This window comes from Bos indicus x Bos taurus, chromosome 2, assembly GCF_003369695.1.
Source record: "Bos indicus x Bos taurus breed Angus x Brahman F1 hybrid chromosome 2, Bos_hybrid_MaternalHap_v2.0, whole genome shotgun sequence".
NCBI classification, from domain to species: domain Eukaryota; kingdom Metazoa; phylum Chordata; class Mammalia; order Artiodactyla; family Bovidae; genus Bos; species Bos indicus x Bos taurus.
In genome coordinates, this window is record NC_040077.1 from 19,183,303 (window position 1) to 19,199,323 (window position 16,021).

Genomic DNA, 16,021 nt, shown 5'->3' on the forward strand with positions numbered 1-16,021 from the left:
AATTAAAACACAACAATGAAACATCAAAGGCCCTAATCCCAAAGGGGAGATCACACTTGAAAGTAGAAGACTTTCATTTTTTAGAGCTAAACAACAGCAATAATAATGCCATTTGTACAGTCTTTATTTTCATTGTTAGGAATTTTAGAAATTAGCTGGTTAGACTGATCTGGACATATGTAACACACGTGTGTGCATAACTATACAGTAGCTGCTTAAACATTTACAGAATCATTTTCAGAAAAGGTAGAAACAACACTCTGTCCTTTATGCAACATGCCATACTAAAGGGGAGAATGGATGAATGAAAACAGCAAATAATAGACGGTCAAGACTATTTCAACATTTCTTGAATGAATAGCTATCCATGAAAAGGCTTGTGTACATTCACACTACATGAAGCTTATTCCTCTTTCTAGACCGAGATTATCTGATGTGTGGGGGTATTCATGACTACTGACTCAAATACATCCCTTTGAGTTCTGATTCTCTAGAAGTATAAACCTAGCTTGAGAGCTAACAGTGAGCTAGAAAAAGCCAAGCCCACCACTTCTCAACATAAGAAAAAGACCCTGTATTCCACAATTCACATTTTTTCTATATATTCAATGTTCAGAGTGCTCAAGTCAGGTATTTAAGAGTCTTAAATATATTTTTAAAGATACAAAAATCATAAGCCAGCCAAATAATAAACAGTCCAGAAAAATAATGGGAGGAAATTCTTTTTCTGCTTAATGAAGAGTGGAATTCACTTTTTTAAGAATTTCTCATAAATACAGACAGAATAAAATAAATATTTTGTGTTTTTTCCACAATATACAGTACATATTAATAATTATACTTTTGGAACAGAGAAAATAGAAGCTTTTGCGGATAATCTTTGAAATCATAGGCTCAACAGTCCCCTCTGGATGTTAACAGCTCCAAGAAAGAATATACTTTGTGTGGAAATCAACAGAAAAGAATGAACTGACCTGTATACAAGGGGGACAGGTAATGGGAGTCGTGCGTGGAATGTGTGGACACGGTGGCCAGTCTAGCCACCAAAAATTATTTGGAGGGGGCAAAAGAATTAGCAGAAACTACCAAATAATCTCATCTTAAAAGGGACACATCTAGTGTCTGCTAGTCAGAATTCTTTTCAGCTAAATTAAAAACTTTTGAATTATGGAGTTGATTACAAGGTTGAAAAGATCTATTATACACTTATGTTTAAAATTATGAAATGGGCTGAACTTTTAGAAGATTATTGAAGCCAAAGCCTAGAATCAGAATTTAGCCAGTTAAAAGTACGTAACCATTATTCTAACAACTGTATTTTGAAAGCTCTAGTTTAAGCATCTTTTTAACACTATTCTATAGGTCATTGGAGAAGGAAATGGCAACCCAATCCAGTGTTTTTGCCTGGAGAATCCCAGGGATGGGGGAGCCTGGTTAGCTGCCGTCTATGGGGTCGCACAGGGTCGGACACGACTGAAGCGACTTAGCAGCATAGGGCATTTAAAAAAGAAACTCTATATTTAGCCGCTTGTATGAGTGATCTAAGCACTGACTTTGTATAAGATTTCATTAATCCAACCAATCTACTAGTGGATTATGTAAGGAACTAGTGCTAAAGGGACACTGACCCCTTGTCAGATGAAGCTCTGGCCCCAAGAAACTTCTGGCTTTTTGGAGAATCTGGTGATTTGATGATGAGGATATTTCTTTGGGAGGGAGTGATGTGGGGTAGAAAAGAGGACTTAGTTGTTCATTTGCTTGTACTATAAGGCATTCGTGTGTGTGTCTATGTGTTGGATTTTGGTACGTGTTGAAAGTAAGTAACAGATCTCCAACTGAGGGATACTAATATCCAGCTTTTAAAGACACATGAGATGAGACTATGACTATCCACGATTCTAATTTAATGCTTATGCTCAGTCATGTCTGACTCTTTGTAACCCCATGGACTATAGCCTACCAAGTTCCTCTGGACTGTAGCCCACCAGGATCCTCTGTCCATGGGATTTTTCAGGCAAGAAAAATGACAAAATGGGCTCTTCATTTAGAAACGGGTTACGATTTCCTCCTCCAGGGAGCTTCCCAACCCAAAGACAGAACCTGCATCTCCTGCAATGGCAGGTGGATTCTCTACCACTGAGCCACCTGGGAAGCCCTGATTTAATGTTTAGTGGATACTTAAAGTCATGTTTGATTTCTTTATTAAAGTCATCTGATTTATTTTTCTACTACTAATGATACTTCTAATATCAAGATGAAAAATTCATAGATACCATGGACTTTTAACAAAGCAATTAAAAAATCTGGTATAAGATTCTTATTAAATATTTTTAAATGTCATTTTTCTCTATGCTAAGGTTTTATCTGTGCAGTTTATAGAGCAGCTCTAAGATCTTACAGATCCTTGAATAGGTCTTTAGAGATTATGAAACAGGAAGAAAATCGGAATGACCAAGATGAAAGCAGAACACAAGAGTTGGATTCAATCTGTCTTCAGAACACAATCAAGTGTTAATTCTGTTCTGTGTCCCCAGAAGATGGATTGACAAGCTCAAAATGTAAACCAAGTGGCAGTTAGAAAGCAAGTAAGCAGACCAAATAACATGATAAGGGCAGAAAAGGATAGAAAACATCACATGTTCCTTGAAGGGTCATGTTTTATTCATTTTTGTAGTCCTGTTCCATAATACAGGGCTTCTCTGGTGGCTGAGACAGTGAAGAATCTAATCTGCCTGCAATGTGGAAGACCCAGCTTTGATCCCTGGGTCAGAAAGATCCCCTAGAGAAGGGACTCCAGTACTCTTACCTGGAGAATTCCATGGACAGAGAAGCCTGGTGGGCTACAGTCCATGGGGCAGCAAAGAGTTGGACACAACTGAAGGACTAACACTTTCACTTTCCATAATACAGCGTATCCACACAGTAAGAATAAAAAAATAAAAATGTCAGTTAAACTATACTGAACCACAGTTACCTATAAGCCGTTTTAGATAAAGAGTAGGGATGCAAATATCCAATCTGGATTTCTTTACTTTCCTTTGGTTTCATCTGCCTTGCATTCTCTATATTCTGACATTATTTCTTAGATATACTCAAGAGTTCTTCTACGTTAGCTAAGACAGGAGAAGGAATGTCACAGAACCTCACTCTCTTCCTTCAAATCTCTAGGAGCCTTTGGACTATATCAACAGTTCTCAATAGAGACAATTTTGCAACACAAGGGACATTTAGCAACGTCTAGAGACATTTTTTGGAGATGGCAATGGCACCCCATTCCAGTACTCTTGCCTGGAAAATCCCATGGACAGAGGAGCCTGGTGGGCTACAGTCTATGGGGTCACTAAGAGTCAGACATGACTGAGCGACTTCACTTTCACTTTTCACTTTCATGCATTGGAGAAGGAAATGGCAACCCACTCCAGTGTTCTTGCCTTGAGAACCCCAGGGACAGGGGAGCCTGGTGGTCTGCTGTCTATGGGGTCACACAGAGTCGGACACAAATGAAGCGACTTAGCAGCAGCAGCAGCAGCAGAGACATTTTTGGTTGTCGTAATTTGGACAATATTACCAGAATCTAGTGGGTAGAGGCCAGGGATGCTGCTAAACATACTACAATGCATAGGACAGCCCCCACAACAAAGAATTATCTAGCCAAAATGTCAACAGTGCCAAGATCAGGAAATTTTGGACCATATATTTCCAAAGGTCCATCTCCCAGGAGCCCAAATAATTTCCATAAAAGCAAACATATCTTCACTGCTACAATCAACTGAATTAGAAGTAAATGGCTCCTGCTATTGTAAGGTGACCTCGTTTTAAATTTGAGGATACTGACTAAAGTGAGGCTACCAACTCCAGTATTCTGGGCTGGAGAACTTCATGGACTTAGTCCATGGGGTCACAAAGAGTCGGACACGACTGAGTGATTTTCACTTCACCAAACTGAAAGAAATTCTGGAAAAAGTGGTAGAGTAGACAGAAGTTATACTCAGAAAACCTGCCATTAATGACAAATGCTAGTTTATTTTAGAACTTAACTCCTAAAGACCTGAATGTAATTTCTACTGAAAAAAAATTTAAGTCATATTTTTGGGTCATTTTCCCAGCCAATGTGTGAAAATATGTATGAAATAAAGCTTCACAGCACTGCTCAATATAATTTTCTGTGATAACAGTAATGTTCTACATCTGTAGTGCTTACCTCAGTGGCTCCTAGTCACATGTGGATATTAAGCACTTGAAAGGTGGCTATTGCAAATGAGGAAATAAAGTTTTAATTTTATTTCATTTTAATTTAAATTTAAATAGCCACAAATGCCCTAGTAGTTTTTGTGTTACACAACACAGATTATTAAAAATTAACTTTATCTAAAGTCACTTTTCGGAGAAGGCAATGGCACCCCACTCCAGCACTCTCGCCTGGAAAATCCCATGGACGGAGGAGCCTGGTGGGCCACAGTCCATGGGGTGGCTAAGAGTCGGACACAGCTGAGCGACTTCACTTTCACTTTTCACTTTCCTGCATTGGAGAAGGAAACGGCAACCCACTCCAGTGTTCTTGCCTGGAGAATCCCAGGGACAGGGGAGGCTGGTGGGCTGCTGTCTCTGGGGTCGCACAGAGTCAGACACAACTGAAGCGACTTAGCAGCAGCAGCAAAGTCACTTTTAACAGATCTTACACTTGAAAATACCTATTAGGATTCATTGCTAATCACCTGAAAAAATAGCTACGAAAAGCTAATGAGTCTATAACAATGTAATAATATAGTAGAGGTATTCTGAGATTAACAAACATCTAGTACTTAAAAGAGTACTGTGCTGTGTGCTGTATTTAGTCGCTCAGTCATGTCCGACCCTTAGCGACCCCACGGACTGTAGCCCGCCAGGTTCCTCTGTCCATTGGAATTCTCCAGGCAAGAATACTAGAGTGGGTTGCCATACCCTCCTCCAGGGGATCTTCCCAACCCAGGGATCGAACCCAGGTCTCCTGCACTGCAGGCAGATTCTTTACCTTCTGAACCACCAAGGAAGCCCACTTAAAAGAGTCTTGGTCATAAAACTGCTAAGGATAAAGAGTTCCTTTAGAGGTCCAAAGAGAAATGGTTATTATCCAAGCTACCTATTCTTTCCTCGTGGCTGAGAAAATACACCTGAAGCTGGAAGCTACTACAGGTATATATATAGCACTAGGTAAGAGGTGACAAACACGATGCTGTCCCTGCCCTCTGCCTGGGACTGCGCCTCTGTAGCCTGCATGGGGAGGAAGATGTGAGGATCAATACATTCTTACAATAGATTTTGTCAGCTCTCAAATCTGTCTGTACTGTGACATGGTTGAAATAGTTAAGTAGTTAAATGTTCAACTACATCATGAAATTAAATTGGCTTTTACAGTCTGGTCTTAGAATCTCACTATTTACAACACTGCTTCAGTGGAAAAATATTATATTCCACTTTTAAGTTTTGTGAGAAAAAGCAAATCACAAAAAAGAAAGAGCAAAACAAACTTCTGCAATCTTATGGTAATCTGATAAAGATTTGATACTGGAAAGGGTATACTCATCTGATAGCTATCAAAAGCCCAAAATCACAACCAGCATATTGACACTGATATAGTCCAGATCCAGAACATCTACATCCCCACAAGGAGCCCTGTGTTGCCTATTTATAGTCACCCCTGTCCTACAGCAACTCATGGAAACCACTAATGTGTTCTCTATTTCTCTAATTTCACTATTTCAAAAATGTTATAGAAACACTATCACACAGTATGCAATTTTGGGGGACTGGCTTTGTTTCAGTCAGGGTAATCTCCTGGAGATTCATCCAAGCTGCTGCATGTGTTTATGGTTTGTTTTCTCCTACTGCTGAATCGTACTCCATGGTACACATATACCATAGTTTGATTAGCCATTTAATCGTGAAGGACATCTGAGCTGATTCGAGTTCGGGACTACCATGAGTAAATCTGCTGTAAATGTACATGTACAGGTTTATGCATGAACTTAAGTTTTCAATTCTGTGGTATAAGCATCCAAGAGCATAACTGTTGGGTTGAATGGTAGTTACAAGTTTGATTTTTATAAGAAACTGCAAACTGTTTTTATGTAATGATGTTACTACCCTACATTCCAAACAGTAATACATGATTTATCTAGTTTCTTTACATCCTTGCCAGCATTTGACACTGCCACTATTTTCTAATTTTAGCTTTCTGATCAGTGTATAGTGGTTTCTCTTGTGGTTTTAATTTGCATTTCCATAATAGTTATTGTTTCCCTTGTGGCTCAATGGTAAAGAATCCGTCTGCCAGCGCAGGAGATGGGTTTGGTCCTTGGGTCAGGATGATTCCCTGAAGAAGGAAATGGCAACCCATTCTAGTATTCTTGCCTGGAAAATTCCACAGACAGGAGGAGCCTGTCAGGCTCTATTCCATGGGGTTGCAAAGAGTTGGACATGATTTAGCAACTAAACAACAACAATGGTTACTGATGTTGAACATCTATTCATGTAATTATTTGTCATCTGTGCATCCTCTTCAGGGAAATGATTCTTCATGTCTTCTGCCCATTTTCTAATTGAATTGTTTGCATTTTACTATTGAGTTTTAAGAGTTCTTTATATTTTATAGACATAGATCTTTTGCTGGATATGTGGTTTGCACATATGAAAAGCCTAACTTTTCATCCACTTAACAGAGTCCTTCACAGAGCAAACATTTTTAATTTTGACAATATCCAATTTATCAAATTTTCCTTTAATGGACTGTACTTTTTGTGAACAGTCTAAGAACTCTTTGCCAAACTTTAGATCTTGAATATTTTCTCTTGCTTTTTGTTTTTTCTAGAAGTTTTGTTATTTTATGTTTTACATTTAAGTCTATTATCTATGTTGAGTCAATTTTAGTATAAAGTGTGAGGTTCAGGTCAAGGGTTTTTTTTTAACCTATGAATTTCCATCCAATTGTTCCAGCACTATTTGTTGAAAAAGCTATATACTTCCTTCACTGGTTGCTATATCTTTGTCAAAACTGGTTGGACACATTCATGTGGGTCTATTTCTCAGTTCTCTACTTTGTTGTATGGATCAGTACTCCTCCAATACCACAGTCTTGATGACTATAAGTCTTGAAATCTGATAAATTGATTCCTATGACCTTGCTGTTCTTTTTTCATCTACTTATTTCCTTTACCTTAACATATAATTTTAGAATAATCTCTTTCATATCTACTAAAAATATCTGCAAATTTTTGATAGGAACTGTATTAAATGGGTAGATCACTCTAGGGAGAACTGACATGTTGACTCCATGTCCAGTGTTGTACCAGTCCATGAACATATCTCCCCATTTATTTAGGTCTTTCATTTTTTCATCAGCATTCTGAAATTTTCAGAACATAGATCCAGTATATATATTGTTAGATTTACGCATAAGCATATACATATTTTATTAGATTTAAATGCCTTCTTTGGAGCAAATGTAAATGATACTACATTCTAAATCGCAGTTTCTATATGCCTGTTGTTAATATACAAAAATGGAACTGATCTTGGTGGGGGCTCTTATATTCTGCAATCTTGCTGATTTTGTTTTTGTATATTTTTTTTTTTTTTTGCATTTTCTACAAAGACAATCATGTCATCTATAAATAGTGATATTCACCTTGACAATCTTCATGTCTTTTATTTCACAGTATAGGTTTTTAACAAAACTGATCTTTTGCTCATTACTTTGAGTAGTCTCTTTACTTTTAAAGTTTGTGACACTACTGGATTATGTCAAGACCACAAAAACTGCTATGAGCAGCTACCCCATAATTATTCTCTGAATAATAGGAAATAAGTTTGGTTAGGTAAAGACTCAATATTTAAACTAAGACTGGTTACATTTAATCAAGATTTTTTTTTGTTTTCTGACAAGGACTTAGGTATAATTTTAGCAAATGAACAACTTAAAAACTTAAGTCATAAATTGAAATTAAATATATGGCTGACATAAACACTGTTGTTTAAACTGACCAGCTCGTCCGTTATAAAAACAAGCGCTATGAAGATTAAGTTAAGCAGGCTTTGTATTTCCTATAGCCTCCAGTTCCAGACTACATCTGTTTTCTTTGATACACAAAACCAGAGTTAAAATAGCTCCATTTATCACAGCATGATTGTAGGCAGACAAACCAGCCTGTCTGTTTCCAGATAGGGAAAGCGACTGTTATTAATCACAATTACAGGCCAAACTCTCTAAGAGAAATTGCATCAATATTCTCCCAACCCCCAGCCCTTCTATTCTTGAACTCAAAAATGTTACTGAGAATGTCATGACACTGCCTGAAGGTCAGTAACTAAAGATGCTACTATGAGGCTGCCTTGAGTTTTAAGTTCAGGATACATATTAAGGAAAACCTTTCCTACACATATAAAAAGCGATCTTTCAAGAACTCTATTATTAACTTTAGAAGGATAATTAAACCCACTCTATTTAAAATTTATATGGAAAGATTTCTGCTTGAAATGAAACTAGGAAACTATACTGAATAGCATGGGATATTTGAAATGTACAAATGAGATGATTAACTTTAAGCACAGAAGCATTTATGAAAATAGACATTTTTATAGCAAATTTTGCAGCCAATAGTGTGAAGAAAATTTATTGCTTTCATACAGATGGTAACAGAACCTCCTATAGAGTAAGACTAACCATAGGTTATAGATGAAAACATTAAAATAACTGTTCAATCTTACTCCTTGATAAGGGTCTTTTTCAAACTGTAACCCTTTTTTCAATGGTTACAGTAGAGGTTTAAGTATACAAACCAGAGTTTCACTTGGTGCTGTCTACTTCTTTTATGTTTTTAAAAGGTTTATTGTTTTTTAAGCACCTACTATATATGCAAGACACATTGATGTTTACATACATTATCACACTTAAGTCTTATAATAATCCGAGGTAGGTACTATTCCCATTTTGCAGATGAGAAAACTGCAGTTCAGAGAATTTATTCTCTAAGGTGATACAGCTAGCTAAGTACAGAGCCAAAAGTCAAATACAGATTTGATTCTGAAGTCTATGTTCTTTCTCCTCTGTCTGTAAGCCTTTCAAACTTATATTTGCTTCAAGACAAAGTTTAAATGGAATCTTACATATATAATCCATCTAAGAAAGGAAACTAAAATGGCTGGTTGGGCAGTTATAGAGAAATGCATATTATTTTACCCTACTTTTCCACTAAATAACTGACTCTGCTAATACACATTCTCAGAAATAATGTTACAGAATAAACTGAGCCTTTCTGTGATTAAGCACGACTCTATATCCAAATAAGGCCTGCTTATTAAGCATTTGAAGCTAAATTAGCAAGGAGATTAATGCCATTCATGTTAATGAAAAATTCAGATGTTTGAGAATCTGCAAAACTGCCCAAAATTCTGTGAGCACTTAGACACTTAACTAGTCACATAACATATTCATTGATTACCTACTTCTATGTAGAATAGTCAGTCACTTTTCTAGGGGCTCGGGAACAGTGACAGACAAGATACAGTCAGTAACCCCATTGAACTTACTCAAATGGTTTATGGAAATAGTTTACGGAAACGCATAAACTACAAGAGAATAGGGAAGATGCCTCTAAGAAAGTGACATTTTTATCAGAGATCTAAATGATGGGGAAAGTGAACCATGCAAATATCTGGGGGAGGGGGCACAAGAGAAAGACCATCAGAAAGAGATGGAACAAATAGCAAAGGACTTTGAAGAGGAAGGGGTTGAGAGGTCTGAGAAACAGCAAGAAAGCCATAGGGGAAAAGGAAGAGAAGAAGAGACAGAGATAAACACACAATGTATACCCTTGAAGAACCCGATACGGACACTGGGTTTTATTTTGAATATGAGAAGAAAACAATGAGTTTAAAAAAGATTACCTGGACAGCAAGAGAAATACCGGCAGAGCAACAGGCGTAGAGGCAGACAGACCAGTAAAGAGCCTACTGCAGTTGTCCCAGAAGGAAACAAATAGTGATTTAATGAGGGTGGTTTTGGTGATGCCTTCTGGTATTGGGAGTTATCAGCATAAGGACAGTGTTTTCAGTCCTGGGACTGAAGTAATCACTGAGGGAGTGAGGGGAACACGGAGGAAGAAACTGGCTCTGGGCTGAACTCTGGAGCACGCCTGTGTTTAAAAAGTATTAAAAAAGGCAAGGTAGCAAAGGGAAAGCATCTTTTTACCTGGACACATGAAAGATATTCTGTGTTCAGGCTTACTTAGTTTCTTTTTCTAAGCCATAGAGGAATCAAAGGGGTTTAGCATTTGTTTCCACACAGTCATATTTCTGACTGTATGAAAAAAAAAAATGAGAAATGTGATAGAAATAAAAGATTCCTTATTTAAATGAAGCAGAACCTCTCAATAAATTAATATGCAATCGAACCTTGCTACATTCAAGTTCAAGATAATAATTTCTATAATTAAACTATTTCATTGACCTTGGAGTCTTCAACAAATAAAGGCTTATACACCTAGAACCCGAAAATGCACATAAATTATACAGGAGCTTTACTGTAACATGATCTGACCTGCATTTGTTTTATTACCTGCTACTGACAATGTTAGAAACGTTAGTCAGGAATTACAAAAACCACCAGAAAGTCAAACTGACTTATGTGCAAGAACTTAGAAAATAATGCAAAATTTATGATAAGGAAATTAAAATATTAATTCATTCCTGGTTTAACATCTAAAGCAGGACAGCAACTAAACTTAGGGTCAAAATTAAACAGAGCTATTATTTTATTTTAAAAGAGAAACAGTGATGTTTAGTATTTCTTCTCATACACTCTTAAAATCAAGTGCTTCTTTTCAAAGGCGTTCAATTTAAATTTTTTTAGCTTTTGACCTATTTTCACTATTTTGGGTTCTTAAGTCAGAGGACAAGGACACTGACATAGGAGGCCCTGAGTTCAAATTCAAATTCTAACAATTATTGCTCATACGTTGGAGTAAGCTACTGTACATTCAGAGCCTTAGTATTTCTTCATCTGAAAGACAAGAACAGTATCTATTCCACAGCATTCTGATCAGGATTAAAAGAGACTGTCAAGCAGAGCACCTAGCAAATGCTTTACAAACGTTAATTCCTTTCCCTATTTCATCTCCCTCCCCTTTGATGTTTTAACATCTACAGCATTTACATGTTTATTAAAGTCACCTTCTAAGTGCTTTTCAAAGAAGAGGGGAACTCTTATCTTGGTTAAAATATGATGATATCATAATCCTACTAGTTTTGATCAGCGGCGTTTTGAAATGCTATTATATTTTACTTTATGGAACTATAAGATCCTTCAAGAGAAAGAGTACCATTCTTTGAAATCTTACTGTCTCGTGGACAAGTAATGTTTATAACGATACAACGATGTTAAAAAGCATTAGGCATATCTGGTATCAAAAATATCCCAGGAGCTATTTATATTTTTTGCTCTGGAATCAAGAATTGAATGATCATGTTCTTCTGGTTAGTTAACGTTTACATCTTTCCAACTACTTTTAAATTAATTTCTATTTGTGTTCATTGACTAAATAACAGATTATCAATAATTAATAATAAATATAATAAACTAATAATAAACAAATTATTAACCATAGCTTTAGACAAATAATAAAGTCTGTCTCAAATAAATTTATACTAGAATTATTTAACTCTTTACTATTTTAAATTTGTGTGTATTTTCTTTTTCTTTCAAGTACGTTTACATAGGTTCTGTTAAAGCCTACTAAGAAACTCTCAGCGTCTAGTGGGTATCTGAGTAAGTACTGACAGCCGTTCCACCATATTAGGCTTTCAGCATTTCATATAGAGACACCACTGGCTGGACCTGAATATCCTCATAGATCCTAAAGGCATAAAGTGTCATAGGTGAGAGAAAAAAAACATTGGTTTGGCCTCTACAATGTTGCAGCTCATTTGGTCACTTCTAACTTCTGTAGAATTTATCGCATTGTAAAACTTGAGTAAACAGAGACCATCCTCTCACAATTAAGGAAATTAGTTCACCTAACCTGATTATCTAACAATTAAGCCTCTATTTCTTTCTATTCAGTACAAGATTTGGCTATTTTCACCCTCTTGTAGAATTATACCTCTCTCATATTTACTATCACAAACAAGGATCCTACAGTTTCTTATCTTAAAGGAAAAAGTACACTTGTTGGCTGCTGACATCTACCAAAAGGCAAAACTGTTGGCTCTGGAAAGGAAAAAAAAATTTTCTTTAAATAAGTAATTATAGCTAAATTATTTTGCTTCCTCCCTCTATTCAATCAATTTAGAATTAAGAACATACTTCATGATACTATGTAAAATTACTATGTAGTTTGCTTACATAGTAATAATATAGTGGCATCCTAAAATAAAATACAAAAAAAAATTTAAGTACTGTATATAGTTTCCTGAACATTTTAAAGAAAGGTACAAAAAAATCTAAGCACCTTTATGAAATTCCTCATGTTTACATTTCCAAAATTAGGTTTAGACCTTTAGTCAAAAGCTTTTAATTCCATTTAAGAGGTTTCTAATATGCAGTTTCTTCCCTTCTTCATTTTCATCGTTCTAACATGAAATCTCCATTAGAATCTCCATCTCATTACCAAAAGGTAATAAATAGGAAGAGAAGGGCAAGAACAATTCATTCACTTTAATGCTTATCAGTCAGCTACGTTAGAAATTTATTTGTGAAGAGTAAGAAAAAGTAGGGGGAATATAATAGAGTAAATCGATACAGTGATGCTGGGAACTATTTTTCTACTTCATTCATCCACATTAGCAATCTTCTTCAGGCCTGGCTGAATACAGATTCTCCAGAGCTCACTATGTTTTCTACCAAAATTCTTTCACTCTTCTTACACACATGTAAGGAGAGCTGGCTGGGGCCAATACTATTCTGGTGCTGGGAGGAATGAAACAGGAGTCCCTACTGAGGATCCTACTTTCCAGTAGAAGGAGATAGCTAACTATAATGTTAGACAATGCTAAGCGCTATGATGGAAAATCAAACAGGAAAAGAGGGATATGGAGAATCCAGAGTAGGAGTTGAATTTTTCAAATCAGTGGTCATTTATCTTCATGCACTTCCCTAAGAAAACTACACATATCTATTTTTCTAGGCACTAATTTATATATTAAAAACACTGCTAGTAACATAGACAGACATATCATAATTTTTATTGGTGATATGATCAACTCTCCAGTAACTTAATATTATAATGATCAAAAAGGAATACTATAACAGAATTAAAATATTGAAAAAAGATTTTTTTCATATCCTGTCTTGATTAATCTGCTGAATTTTGAGTGGCAGAACAGCTCTTCAGTATATGATACAACTGACGTTCAGCTACATTCCAATACTGGCTGAAAAACAGTTATGCAGGTTTCTTCCCCCTTAAGAACTTTGGCTATAATGGTCAAATACCTTCCAGGCTGGCTGGGCTATCCTGGGTAACATTAAGTTCCTAAGAACTCAGAAGAATGACCAGGTCCTGTTATACAGACAGGCTTGTCAAATCAAGCTTCAGCTGGTTACTACCACAACACAGGTGACCTCAGTGACAGACACAAAAACTTCCAAGATGAGATCTCTAGTGTTAGCAAATTCCTCACAGTCCCAGCATTTTATCAAACCAAATATTTTAAACAGTAAGAATATTAGAAATTCTACCCCTCAAAAAAGAATACCTCCATGGTGATGTGACAGGCTCCCTCCATTAGCGAGGATTTCTTCTCTAGCAGCTGCCTGTATTTGGAAACAAAACAACAAATAGATCACTTTGAAGTGAAAGAGTAAGACTCAACTCTCGAAGGAAGCACAAACGTTCTGGGTTAAATAGTAAACGGGAAGTCTAATTTTCTTTTCTATTCAGTTCACTCAGTCGTGTCTGACTCTTTGCGACCCCATGAATCACAGCACGCCAGGCCTCCCTGTCTGTCACCAACTCCCGGAATTCACTCAGACTCATGTGCATCGAGTCGGTGATGCCATTCAGCCATCTCATCCTGTGTCGTCCCCTTCTCCTCCTGCCCTCAATCCCTCCCAGCATCAGGGTCTTTTCCAATGAGTCAACTCTTCGCATGAGGTGGCCAAAGTACTGGAGTTACAGCTTTAGCATCAGTCCTTCCAAAGAACACCCAGGACTGATCTCCTTTAGAATGGACTGGTTGCATTTCCTTGCAGTCCAAGGGACTCTCAAGAGTCTTTCTACTAGATTAACTGTATTTTAAAAAGCAACTAAAATATGCAACCTAGCTTTGTAAGTTTTTTTCTAGTGAATAGTCACAAATTCTACAATTGTTACTTTAAGACTCTAGAAAAGAAAAAGAGGCAAAATGATGAATTCAGCAGCACTAAATGATTAAAAACAATTTTAAAAAGTTTTGTAAGGAGTCAGGCCCTACTCTGAAGTAAACATCTCACGATACCAACAAACATTTATTGACTGCTTATGGTATGTCCAGAAAAGTAAAAAGCAATTTACCTGCAATAATTCATTTATTTTCACTAAAGCCATATGGAATAATTACTTTTATTCCTATTTCACAGATAAAGAAAACAAAGCTTAGGTGGTTAAATTATTCACCTAATATCATACAGTGTACACAGACTCAAGATTACTTACAAAACTATCAGGGATTAATGATAAAAACTCTGATGGAGAACATCTGTTAGGTCAAGGTGTGCTCAGTGGCTCAGCTGTCTCCGACTCTTTGAGACCCCATGGACTGTAGCTCACCAGGCTCCTCTTTCCATGGGATTCTCCAGGCAAAAACACTGGAGGGGGCTGCCATGTCCTCCTCCAGGGAATCTTCCCGACCTTGGGATTGAACCCATACCTCCTGTGTCTCCTACACTGGCAGGCGGATTCTTTACCACTAGCACCACCTGGGAAGTCCTTGCTTTGGGACAAATAACTTGCCAGGCTTCTGGATATATAAATGTGTGTGTGCAGGAAGGGGGGGGCGGGGGCGGCAGCATGTGGACCCTTGTTTTATCCTCCTAACATGTTAGGCTCTAACTAGTCTCCTTATAAAGCAGGAAGGTTAGAAAGATAAAGACTTAAAGCAAAATACAGAATGGCTGAAGTACAGGGTGAAAAAAGGGTTACAGTAACTGGAACTACACTCAATTACTCATGAATGTGTGGCAGATATGAGGTAAAATCCCTACAGTGCCTCGTACCTCTCAGAATTACCTGGATGTATATAAACCATCAGAGTTAGGCCACAGTAGAGGAAGCCTTCCCTTCAGGACTGACATCTCATTGAGAAGCAACATATAAGAACCCTCATCACTTAGGATTTAGGGTTTTTCAAATGAATCATACCTATGTTTGCCCTACTCTAAGAGACTGTATCTTCTAACAAATTATTTTAAGTAAAGCAATAATTACTTGAAACCAGGAGCACTTAGAGAATGACTGGCTTGGGAAAGAAAGAATACTTTCACTTCTATAGTATTAATAGTATTGGGAAGGGGACTCTGAGTAGCCAGAGGGCAATACGAAGACACTAAAAGGCTCAAGGCTATGGTTTTTCCTGTGGTCATGTATGGATGCGAGAGTTGGACTGTGAAGAAGGCTGAGCACCGAAGAATTGATGCTTTTGAACTGTGGTGTTGGAGAAGACTCTTGAGAGTCCCTTGGACTGCAAGGAGATCCAACCAGTCCATTCTGAAGGAGATCAGCCCTGGGATTTCTTTGGAAGGAATGATGCTGAAGTTGAAACTCCAGTCCTTTGCCCACCTCATGCGAAGAGTTGACTCACTGGAAAAGACTCTGATGCTGGGAGGGATTGGGGGCGGGAGGAGAAGGGGACGCCAGAGGATGAGATGGCTGGATGGCATCACTGACTCGATGGACTTGAGTCTGAGTGAACTCCGGGAGTTTGTGATGGACAGGGAGGCCTGGCGTGCTGTGATTCATGGGGTCGCAAAGAGTCGGACACGACTAAGCGACTGAACTGAACTGAACTGAAC

The 16,021-nt window shown here is 37.4% G+C and overlaps 1 protein-coding gene across 1 annotated transcript in view; it reads right to left on the bottom strand.

Moving 5' to 3' along the window:
* The window catches only part of AGPS (alkylglycerone phosphate synthase), a 130,719-nt gene that overhangs the window by 8,034 nt on the left and 106,664 nt on the right, over window positions 1–16,021 (bottom strand). Inside the window, exon 19 of the mRNA XM_027556969.1 lies at window positions 13,729–13,786. Within this exon, the coding sequence (XP_027412770.1) occupies window positions 13,729–13,786 (58 nt within the window). The remainder of the gene's footprint in view (window positions 1–13,728; window positions 13,787–16,021) is intronic.